Genomic DNA, 12,954 nt, shown 5'->3' with positions numbered 1-12,954 from the left:
TGTACCTAAAAGCAGCTTCCTTTGTCTTTTAATCCTTTGTCTACACTTTCTATACAAAGTCATAAATGTCTCAGCCAGGTTTGGCCAACGGTATATTGTTATTTTCAAGACCGACAACTGAGTCGTACTCTTAACACCCAGAAGGTTTAACCAGCTAACTTGAATGTCAACGTGTCAGCAGAAATTCACAAAAGCAGATTATTGCTATGATAGAAACAGAAATATAAATAGCAGAGGATACTAACAGTATTATCAATGTAGAGATGTCTCCGGCCACTTCTTTGTTCTACAGAGACAAAACAGAAACTATGATGTTGTTGTTGTTTTTTTTTATCTAACTGAGAGGTTGAAAATAAACAGAGTGCATCTTCCTCCACAGTTTACCTGAACTGTTTGAACTTATTAACAACTGTGTTATAGGTTTCCTCTGAGGAGGCACTCTGTGCCTGCAGGTGTCAAGCAGCAACAAAGGATTGTTTAACAACTTGCTGATCTCTTGCTTGTTTGTCCACTTCCAATCACTCCATCCTCACAGTCCCTCTCTGAGTTGTTGAGTTTTCCTAACGTCTTTATTGAGGAAATTCCTGCTTGTTGAGTCTCAGTGAGGGTTTACCGCTGCATTCAGACCAATTTTAACCCTGCATGAAAAAATGTAGCCCCCTCATTAATTTGAATGAAGCTCATCCAGTGATGCAGCGTGGGTGCAAGGATCTCCAGCCAGAAAAAAAACATAACAAGCAAACAAAACAGCAACAACAAGAACAAAAAAAACCACCATCATCTGCAAAGAAGTTGAATGTGGTTACTGACCCGGCCAAATACATGGAAGTCCAGTCTTGCAGATCTCTACTATTTACCTTGCAATTGTTGCAACGAAAGGTAGAATCATTGTCACCATGTTTATTTTCCAGGGTTGTAAAGTCCTGTTTCATAATATCATGAACCGCTGTGTAGTGATAAGCCTTGAAAATCATGAATTTGGTACTCAAATTGTACTTTCTGGACCATTGTTCATTGTCCCACTCGGACGTAAAATAACACTGTAACCCTATAACAGTGTCAGACTCATGGTGGAAAATAAAGAAATTAACCAGGGATGTAATCTTTAGGTGTGTCACAATTCAGGGATGCATCAACAAAGGTGTGGTCCCTCGTAGCTGTCGTAGCCTGACTGGTAAAGTGGAACTGAAAAAAAGACAGTCGGGCCTACTGATGCTGCCTCACTTTATCATTTATAACACTACATGTTCACCTTTGTCACTGTTGCAGGAATCAGAAAAAAAATTACTGAATAAAAAGGGAATGGATGGCTGTCCTGAATGTCCCCAGTTTGAATCCAGCTGGAGACGCTTGTTGCATCCTCTTGCATGCATTCACATTATCTTAGTTAATATAAACATGCACTGACTTTTCCAGAGATTTTAAGACATTATAGCAGTTACTTCAGGGATAATAACTTCACAACCTGGAGACACTTAACACAGCATTTGAAGTGTAAAAAGTAGCTGCTGTAGCTTCCCACTTCCTACATGCACCTTGTGCTGTTGCATGCTGTAACAGTAATAAAAAGATCAGTTTCATTAGTGCTTCTTTGTCCTCTCACACACAGTGGAAGTGGTACAGCGGCCCACCCAGAGTGGCACTGCAGCCTTACATGGACACACACTTGAGGCTCTAAGTTTAACATCTTATTCATCAACGCTCAGGCAGCCAAAACACACACACACACAGCAACAAGCACACACGCTTCTGTGACTGCAGTGGAGATTGAACCTGGAAAACAAAAGGCAGTGTCAGAATGGAGAGTTTGGATGTCAGAGGGGGGAGGGAAAAGAAGATGGAAATAGAGAAGGAGAGAGATATGAGGAAAGGAAGAGAGAAGAAAGAGAGAGATAGTGGAACATATAACCCATGTGTCTTGAGCCTGGATGTAACCCCGGGGAAATTCAGCAGTACAGCAGAGTTACTGTGCTGTTTTGATTTGATGAATATTCATGATCAGGCAGAGGGAGGGAGGCAGGGAGGCAGGGAGCCTGGTCCGTGGCAGCATTTTGACGTGTTGCTGCTGCAGCTCGCGTGAAGGGAGAAAAAGAGAGTCTTGCCTGTGCAGTCGAAGCCTGATGTAGCTTATTATTCCTCTGTGCCATAGGCCTCCACTGTCTTCCAGAAAATTTTAAAATCACATTAATAAGCCACACTATTGCACCGGGTGACGAGTTCTTTTATTATAATGAACGTTGGCACTGTAGTGAGTCAGTCCCACTTGCAGTACATAAGCCTCTTTCTGTCCATTTTCTGCCACTCATCCAGGTGTAGGTCCTGGTGGCAGGAGGCTAAGCAGGTACCCCAGGCATCCTTCTTCCTCACCACATCCTCTAACTCACCCTTGGTGAGGTGTACGCAGGCCAGATGAAATATATGTAATCCCTTAAGCATGTTCTGGATGTGCCCTGGTGTCTTCACACAAAGCAGTGGCAAAGCATGAGAGTGTTTCTCTTCATGCATCAAAGGGTTAAATAATGCATTTTTGTAGTTCTATAGAGAAGATTTCAAAATATTGTGATATATATTGTGTATCGTGATATAGCCTAAAAATACTGCAATATTTTATCAACTATATTGCCCAGCCCTACCTCGATTGATGAACAAGACCACAGGATGCCATCCTCCATTTTTCCAGCACACTACCAGGGAACCTGGGGACTTGGCACTTCACTGCTTCAGCAGAGACTGACTGTTGCGGCCTAATAAAGTCAGCAGAACCACATCATGCACAAAGAGAATGCACTAAACTGAATGCTGACTTGCCAAACGTGTTAGCATTTGTGATAGCCTGGTTCCAGACCTCTGAACTGTTGCCCACATCTTAGATTTGTTCAGCAAGTCAAACAGATCTGGTGTGTTTTTGGCCCCAGTTACACAAACAATTGACCAGTCAGAAACTAATAGGTTGGAATAATAATAGGGACATCATCATCTAACATAGTAAGCTAGCTCAGAACATTGATTTAAAAATTAAAATCAACATATTTTGTTGAGCTGTGAAAAACTTAAAGCAACTGCTTGCACCGTTTCCATGTCAACTAAAAATGACATCAGCCGTACGGATATGTCACTTGCCAATGATTGGTTAAGGCAAAACAAAACAAATAACCCCACCTCTGAAGAAGAAGTTGGATAGCATGATGAATGGCTAAATGAAAAAGTAAAACGAAAAAAAGTAAAACTGCATTTCAATCTGATATTAATTCTAAAAATGTGTATTAAGACTCAGCTGAGAATAGTCCCCAAAAAAGAACTAAAACCTCCTGTTTGAGAAATGTTTGTTAGGAAATTTATTAAACATTGTAGACGCTGATGTCCACACACCAGAGGACACTACAGAGAATTGTCAGGATTTACAAAGTAGGAGCCAATGGGCTTGGGGTTCAGGGCCAAATACAGATTTGGGAAGTCAGAATGTATTGAGAGACAGACTGATATATTGTTGGATTTGGCTGTTGACAATAAGACAAATATAGAATAACTTAGCCTTTTCCTTTAAATATGTAAATTTGTCCATTTTGTGTCCTGCTCTAGAGCTGTGTTCCTGAAAAAAAGTCATGTATACGACCAATGTTTTCTCTTCTTTCTCTTTTCACTGCATTAACAACCATAAATATTGATGACATCTCCTGTGTCTCCCCCTCGTTCTCTCTCTCTGTCTCACACATCTTGGCAGTAATATATTCCTCACGTGGCAGTGCATTAATAGAAAATTTGATGCTGTCAATTTTCTCTCCTTTTTTTGCTACTCTTCCTTTCAATTTCCTTCCTTCCCTTACTCCCCATATACTCACCTTTTCTCTCCTCTTTTACCCTACTTCCTCGCCCCTCTTCTTTCTATTCTTCCACCCTGAATTAAGCTCCTTCCTCACTCTCTTTCTGCCCCCCCCTCCAGTTTATTTCTGTACCCCTTGTCCTCTTCTTTCCTGTATTCTCCCTCCTCACCCCCTCCTCTCCCTTTTTCCTTGTCTATCCTTCCTGCTTTATTTATCCACTGTTTAAAAGCTTTGTTTACATTGAATAGCAAAGCAGGAAATAGAGTGACACTGTTATACTGCCATGAATAGTCTTGTTGCACGGTCCAGGTGGTTGGATTAGGTATAGAGTGACTTTCAGACTGAAAATCAGGGTTTGTATCATGTCTTTTACTATTGATATTGGTTTCTCTAAACCATGACAATGGTTTTCTCTGACCTTAACTAATTCACCAATTGCAGATTTGCACTTACAATACTGTATGCTGTATAAGTTAGAAGGATTATAATTCAAAATTTCAAAAAACCATGTTTGAATATGTGGAAACTGACAAATCACTTGAATTTATTCAAACTACACACCTAATCCAACTCCTCAAATGTATTTTTGTGGTCACTTGTCATCAGATAGTTTTACCTTTAGCAATAATTTTGACACTTTATATTTTGACAGGTTGCTTGGCATGTGGTTGAGTGTTGTGATTATCTATCCATCACTTCCTGGTTTCCTGTATTGTTATCTAACAGAACATCAATAGTCTACAATACTGACAGGTCAACAGAGCATGCAGTAGGTGAGCTGGATCAAGCTCTCAGCATGCTCACTTGGGAAACATTGGTCTCCAACTGCCATTGTTGTTGTGCACATACTGTGCAAGTAGCGGGAGCCATCATTGCTCTTCGATACTTTTGTAGGTGCTGTGGACAAATGTGTGTAACAAGCACAAGGGAAGGCTGCTGGAGAAGACAAAGCAGGAAAAGCTGCATGTGAGGGTTCTTTGTTGAAAACTTTTACAGTGGCTGCAGGTCACCGTTGTACAGCACCTGTGCTGTTTTGATTCCTCAGTGGTTATATGATTATTGGTGTATTTTTGAAGGAGGCGAGTAAAAGGAGACCACATGAACATTGTGTAGACCACAGGGTTTCAAAATTGGAGAGGATTACAGATCAAATATTTAAAGACTAATTTATCATCAGGCTGAAAAGCAGTGTTTTTCTGCCCCCTCTGGCTGATTTTAAGCCTGTTTCACCTTTGACCGCATGGTGTGATGAGAAGTGCTTGTTGCACCTATAACCACAACCACAGGGTCTCAGAGTACGCCCATGCATCACTGCAGTAAAGTTAGATCCACTGGAGGTCAACAAGAACCAGATTTTCAGATTGCGCTAAGTTACTTCACACATTCCACATGTTTTTCAATGTTTCAGACTACAACATTTTGACTTCCTTCTTTCAGGTGGCTGTAACCTCCCTGCCTTTGCCCTGGTCAAAGATGGAGTTCCCCGACGACTTCCTATTGGCCGAGCTGGGCCACCTGCAGCTCTACAACGACTCGCTATTCCAGAACAACTTCACCGGTAGCTACAACGAGACCGACGCCTTACTGCCAACGGGGGTGAAGGTCACCATTGTGGTTGTCTATATGATCGTCTGCGTCATCGGCCTTGTGGGAAACTTCCTGGTCATGTATGTCATCATAAGGTAAGACAAACAAAGGTCTGATATAATGGATGTATGTGAGATTTCAGTTCCAGTTTAGCGACAGCACATTTTCAGTCGTTCCTACAAATCAAAGGATTTACAATCAGGAAGGATGATACGACCACTGTTGCTATAGCAATCCAAACCAACAGAACAAAATACTTTAATACATCTATAAATCATGCAGTGTAAACATATAAAAAGGACTTTAGATCTTTTCAGTTGTTTTTAGATGATGTGAGGATTCAGTTTTATTCAAGTCACAGCTCAGTGTCACTACAGCAGCACTGCGTCTCTCAGATGCTCAGTTGCTGTCACCACAGTCTGTTGATGCTGATGCTGAATTATTAGTTCATAAATCAATTCACCGATTAAAAGGAAATTATTCAGTGCCAATCTTGACAGTCAGTTAAGTCATTTATCATATAAAATCACCCTTATCTCATATGATTTATCACCTAAATTCACTCTTTCCTACGTGTCTTTTCACTGTAACTTGAATATGTTTGTACTCTGGGATCCTCTGATGGGCAACTATCTTTTTTGACATTTTTAGCCCAGCGCTTCTCAATCTGCTGGTTTCTGAGAGGTTGCAATATAAATATCATATGCAACAAATTTGATTATTTTTTTAATACTTCCCCTTTTCTTGGAATTATTGAATATTTTTACATCATCAGGCTTCTAAAAGGTACTCAGATGAATTCTCATTCAGCCAGTGATGAGTTGCTGCAGCTACATGAAATGAATGTATTAAAGATTATGATAAATTGAAACATTGGAGGACATCAGGCTCCTTCAAATAAATTTCTCTAACATCGACTACTCAAGGTGATCTTTCAAAGCACTCAAGCCGCCCTCAGCATGCAGCTCCATGTGTCTGTGTGTCTGTGTGTGTGTGTGTGTGTGTGTGTGTGTGTGTGTGTGCACATTTCTGATTGCGTAGATATTTTTGTAGAAAGCCTCGCAGGCAACTGTCTGGTCATGTGTGTGTCATGTGTGCTACTGTGTGTGTGTGTGTGTGTGTGTGTGTATGAGAGAGAGAGTGTGAGTGTGTGCGCGCACATAGTATCCCCCTGTGAATTTGATTGAAACAAGTGTAGGTGGACATGTGGGTGTTGTGTGAGCTTGTGCATGTGTGCAGTCATGGTTGGCCTGGTGGGCAGCCGCTGTCTGCTCATGCATGTCATGTTGAACCAGGAGACTGTGTATGTGTTTGTGTGTCAGTGACTTTGTTATTGTTGGGACACTTTGCAGTGCTTTTGCTCTGTATTAAAACTGAATGTTTGTTTGCTCAAGACAGACGTCAGACTGCATCAAGCGCTGTGCAACACATGACTGAAAGCTCTGTCCTTGCTCCTGATTTTCAGATTTAGAAAACATGGTGGTGTGGGAAGTGTTGTCTAATTTCCTCCTATACTGTCATATAAAATCAGTTTCTGAAGAAGCTCACGGACTCCATGCAGTAATAGAATGCTCCATTGCTCCATAGAATATGTTTCACATTTTTTCCAAGCCATTCAGTGACCCCTCGTTCTCTCAAATGGAGGCATCAGCAATCATATGTTATTGTATGTAATGGTGGTGTTCCATTAAGGTTGTATATATGAGATTTTAAACGGTAATATAACAGCAAACAACTATTTTCTATGTAAAGAGATAGTGGAGTACTGGCGTCCTGAGCAGAGAACAAAGTCACACCCTTCTATGTGTGTTGTAATCTGAGTTTCTCTGTTCATTGTTTTGATATCCGGTCTGACACCGCGTGCATGTTAGTGCATATGAATCCCTCCCTGTTAAACCTCTGGTCCTCCCCGCATTTATAAACACACAGGGACCGCCCACATGAGAGATGGCACAGTGCAGTACACAGCGTTCAGGTGAAAGCCACCTTCCAGAGTTTCCTCCACTGAAGAAACCATTTTTTTGGCTAAAAAGACAAAGAAAGAGATAAAACCAGAGCACAAGCGGACTGGCCATTGGGACTACAGGCTTAAATAATGGTCGACCCGTAGATCATCAAAAACATCCAAGAGGTTTTTAAAGTTTTCACCGGCTCCGTCCGCCAGCCTGAATTGGTTTGGCTTTTCTCCTCAATACGTAAATTACTTGACATCTACATAATTTGACATAGCTGTTTTCATAAGTAACGGCTAGAGATGTTGTTTTACATCTAAAAAACTGAGCTTGTTAGATTTGTAGGCTTGTGAGTTCTATAAAGATACTCTGTTTTTCTTAGACAGTTTATAGGATTTTAATTGACCCACTGTGGCTTCAACCACAGCTGCACATTTTCTTTTCAATTACTTCTTCTGAGATCAAGTATACTTCTACATTGCTCCCAGATTCCCATATGGCACAACAGATTGAACAGCCAACAAGTAGCACCATGATATTAATTTTGTTCCTTGGCTTCCTCCTGCGAGATACGAAGTTCTATATAAAACACTGCAAAGCACTAGACAGCTGATTTGAAGCAGTTAAAGTTTCTTCTGCAATAGAACGAGCAAGCAATCACAGTGACAGTTTCACTCCAGATGTGTGGTATGAGAATAATTATTCATAATCCTGAGACACATCTGGTTCCGCAGATCTAAGAATACTGCAATTAAACATACAGTACTGTATGCAGTTTTCTGTAACTATTAAATGTTCGATTAAGACAGCAGCTCATGTTAATGCTGCACTGGAGTCATGAAGTGTCAAGGAAATGATTACATGCTGTAAATTTGTGTGTGTGTGTGTGTGTGTGTGGTCTGTTACCCCCAATGCCTCTTTTACAGATAATTACTATCCTTGTTACACTTCTTATTCTCACTCTGACATGCATGTAGTTGTGCACTATGTATTGTTAACTGTGAATTATTCCACCCGTTTCCACACCTTTATTCACACATTAAACATGCCCAAATATGTACACACACTCACACACACACGCGCACACACACACACACACACACACACACACACACACACACACACACACACACTCTTGTTAGCCTCTAATCCTCCAGCAAAAGCCTCCGCGGTGAATTTTTGTGATAGTTAAGATACTTTTACTCACACAGCTCCAGAGGTTTACTGAGTCGTATAACAAGCATGAAGTCAAGCGAAGAATAGGACAACTTGTCACTGTTGGCGATGTCATGTGCTTAACCTTTTTGAATGCCTACAAGTTGGTAAGCAGGAGGTCAACTGAGCGAAGTGATCTTAAATACAGTAGGTAGAAGAGTGAGGAGAGCAGAAAGTCAGAAGTCAAAGAGATTGTTTTGATATAAATGTAATTTTTCATAAATATCAGTCACTTAGAATAGGACTTTGTATACTCGCGTTCACTTTTAGAATTTTTTCATTATTTTAGATGCATTATGTATATGTTTGCGTGTTGGCCAATGTAGTTAAAAGCTATGCTGCACTGTGTATTTTTACCACATGTAATTTTTCCTACAGAGATGTTTTAGTAGGTAAACATCATAATACGTGTGACTATTTTTCATTTCTTGTCATTTATAGTTGTTTGCTTCAAAATATGGCCTTTGTGTTTGTTTTGACAAACATATACAGTTTGTGTCAAGTTAGAGATACAACCTACAACACTCCTCATTACCTTTAGTTCTCCTCATTTGACCAAAACGTCAAACAGCCCTTAGCTAGTAACTCGTGTTTACTGTGATTTTTAACAGAGCAACGTGGCAAGTGTAACAAGCAGATAAGATAGGGAACACAGAGTCAGTCTCCATAGGTCATCTGTGCAGCAGGATATTATGACCCATTGTTATGTTTTCTTCTTAGGCAACATCTAGCAACTATAGTAATTATGAGAGGAGCGAAAGTCAGGAGATGTGTTGTATAAAGATCGACAAAGTCAGGAGGAGGTTGTGGTGGATGGATGGGTCAACGAAATATGACACAGGAGAGCGGTGTTCGATTCCCATGTGAAAGTAGCAGTTTATATTGTTACTTTTTTCCATGACCGTTTTACAACCTTAACAGCATTGTTATTATTGTGTCCATGACAATGAAGATTGTCTAACATTATGGAAGGAAGAACTTATTTTAACCCAAAGCACGACCTTTTCCCTAAAACACTTCAAGTCCTGACTGTTTATTATTGTAACCATGGTGATGAAGGTCCAGTACGCCATTGTTGGTACACTCCGCATGTTTGTTATTGTAACCATGACAACCAAAGTCCGGCATCAGTGTTTGGACAAAGGACCTGTCTGGCCAACTTCTGTAGCCCAAGAATAAGCCATGCAGAACTAATCCCTTAGCTGAATTAAATGTATTACAGTTAATTATGAGCAAAACTGTGGATTAATTGTTTGATGACTGTATCAAAATCTGATTTCAAATCACAGCCTTAAAGTCAAATCTTAAAACTAAGTGTGTGTTTTTACACCACCTTACAAGATATGCACGTGCATTATCACTCCGCAGGTGAATGACAGTGACTGTCAGAGGCTCCTTAAAGAGCTGAGAAGCTTTAAAGAATAATCTCAGACCGAGTGTAAGTCAGAGCATCAGCCGAGCGCTTTGAATTTAAAGATGCCCAGTTATCCAAAAGACTTAAAGAATGGGGCCCAATGCGATTTAGCTTCAGTTGGTCTTGAGGTGATGGATTGTGGGTAATTACCTGGGATAGACCCATATCTTATCCATGCGGGATGTAGCAGGTGCAGGAGCCGAGGCCCCATAGCAGTCAGCTCAGTTATTCATGACGAGAAGCTGCGGAGAGAAATAGAAAATAAGAAAAAAAGTAAAAACAACAGACTAATTAAGTTAATTAAGTAAATTAAGTCTGTTTTCACGAGATGTGACATTTAGGTGCAGTTTTTAAGAAATACTCACAGCTCAGAAAAGTCTGAGTCGTTCTTTTGCAGTAGATGGGAAGTGGTGACATTTAACCTACGTAAACATATGCCCACACACACACACACACACACACACACACACACACACACACACACACCTTTTACTGCTACAGAGTTGAACATGAAGGGCAAAACTGTAAAACTGCATTAGTTACTATCTTTCTATCTTTTGCCAAGAGACAGTAGAAAACATCAGCAGCATCTTTGACGTCGCTCACAGGTGTTAGGGTTTGATGCTGTTTTATGTCACCATATTCATAAGTTACTAAGGTTATAACATCTTAATTTGGCAGCATGGTGAAGATGAGGAAGGTCAAGCAACTAACAACAGCTTACCATGACATTAACCATGGCATTAACATCCGTCTCAGGTGAACCAATCACAAGTGGACAGCTCTAAGTTTAGGGATGAACGCACCCAAGATGCATTGAGGATGCATTTGAGATCCGATCACTCAGACCACATTCGGAACTGTGGCCACATTGTTATAGCAGTGAGAACGCGAATGCGTCCTATCCACATTGAAGCACCGCCCACTCTACTGACGTCCTCTGACACAGTCTGATTAGTTAGTTTCATAATGAACTGAAAATACTAAAAACTTTCATTGCAGAGTTGTGTGCAGCATATATATATTCGCTCAACCCCTCCTCACCCCGCTCCCTTTCCTCTCGCTCTCTCACACAAACAAACACATTGACCGCAGACCCGTCTGTCGTAGTCGAACCGGCTAAAAACAACAACAAATACGTGTTTATTTGTATATAAAGCGGGGAAGTGAGATCTAATCACAAATGGTCACTCGATAGGCGTGTGGAGACGCATTTTAAAACCAGGTGTGAACTGACGTACTGAGAGCTGACCATTTGTGATCGGATTGCTGAAGACGCATAATGCCAGGTCTGAACAGAGTCTGAGAGACCCATCAATCGTGCAAATGTAACCCAAAGTGTACCTCCGCTTAATGTCACACTCACAATGGACATTTAAAAAAACAAAACAAACAAACATCAGAACCAGAGAAATCATCTTCTTTATTCCACACATCTTCTTCGTCAAGTATGTCACCTGCATTACCCATGATGTAACTGAACTCGAGGAGCGAGCAACCGAAGTCTGGCAAGCACATTTCATATGCAGTAGCACTAACCAAAACTGGCGATTAGACTTTGATGTGTAAAAGTCTATGAAGTTCCCCTTTAACACAGCCTGATTTATAAGCTGATATATCTGGGCATGTTATTTAGGCAGACTGCTCCACAAAAGGGAAGTGAAATAGTTAAAATTCTTGTTCAATTATGATGAAATGCTTCAATCTGTGGAGCACGCTTTGAAGGCCACATTCAAGAGACACCTCGGACCTGATACAGGATGATGGAGCTAGGCAAAACACAATCCCATCCTTCAGAGTGTATTGCACAATTTTTTCTCTGCACCAAATCTTGTGAATGTGACAGAGCAGTGGGTGGTAAAATGCTCACTCAATAGAGGAAAGGGCTTTAAAGAGCCAATTTACTCAAACAATGATCACAGAACAGGATCCTGCCACCAAATGTCTCAGCATCCAAAATATCATTCTGCATCTGTGAAGAATATTCAGGAAAAATCTTTTTAAGATTTCTGTATTTCTTACTGTTTTGAATCTGAAAAACACTGTCCACATTGGTAACATGACAAAATAAAGTTAAAACTGTGACCCTGCTGACTGAAATAGTGTTTATAATAAATGAGTGATGATTTGGAGAGTCATACTTTTTGTTTATTATCATGACTCTGATGATGATGATTATTCTCTGTGTGAGAGCTTCTGTAGCTCAGTCACTCTTTGAGCCAGATGGAAATACGTGACATTCAACCAACACAAACAAAAAGACACACTTGTTGTGTCATTACTGTAAAATGTCTCCCTTGTGGTGGTGTAGCTAGGAGAGACAGACTCGTGCTTCTTGTGTGTCAGGTGTGATGGAGGGAGGCTGGGGCAGTGGGAGGGTGCACGGCATCTTGAGCGAGCAGCAGAAAGACAAAGAAAGATGACACAGAGGAACTCTGGGATTTGTCCAGCGGGGAAGTTCATTTAGTTTTTTAAGAGACAGAGATTGAGCTTACTGGCTGTGACGTGATTGCTTTGTTCCTTTCAAATAAAAAAATGCGAGTTAATGTGTAGCTTTATCAGTCTGATTTAGCCAAATCAAGTGGCCATTCTCCAAAATAAAAAATAAGAGTCTTTTTAAATACCAGGCTGCTCAGCAATAGTGAAGAGATGCTGTGTTGTTCAGTTCAATTTCCTGACAAGAACATAATCAACAGTATTATTGTTTGTAACATTTGATAGTATTTCAAGCATTTCTAAGTTCTACTGCAAGCGTGATAGGCTCCATGCTTTCAGTAATATTGCATTTAAGCAGCAAAGCCTCCTGTAATAATCCCCCTGGAAATAAGAAATGTAGCAACAACTCTGGTGGTGCTGGACTCATCCTGACTGTGGCCTCGTGGTTCACAGCGATGTCACTGTATAAACTGTGAATCTATGTGCAACAGTTTATCTGTTTCCTGTGCAGAAAAGCATCCAGGTTATG

General features: G+C 40.6%; 1 protein-coding gene across 1 annotated transcript in view; it reads left to right on the top strand.

The window, feature by feature from the left end:
• Positions 1-5,294: 5,294 nt before the first annotated feature.
• Positions 5,295-12,954, top strand: part of LOC111235020 (delta-type opioid receptor-like) — a 90,921-nt gene continuing 83,261 nt past the window's right edge. The window contains exon 1 of the mRNA XM_022763304.1: positions 5,295-5,503. Coding sequence (XP_022619025.1) covers positions 5,295-5,503 — 209 coding nt within the window. The remainder of the gene's footprint in view (positions 5,504-12,954) is intronic.

This window comes from Seriola dumerili, unplaced genomic scaffold (genome assembly GCF_002260705.1).
Source record: "Seriola dumerili isolate Sdu_G_001 unplaced genomic scaffold, Sdu_1.0 BDQW01000468.1, whole genome shotgun sequence".
Lineage (NCBI taxonomy): Eukaryota > Metazoa > Chordata > Actinopteri > Carangiformes > Carangidae > Seriola > Seriola dumerili.
Note: the sequence above shows the minus strand (reverse complement) of the source record. Positions and strands in the feature narration are given on the sequence as shown.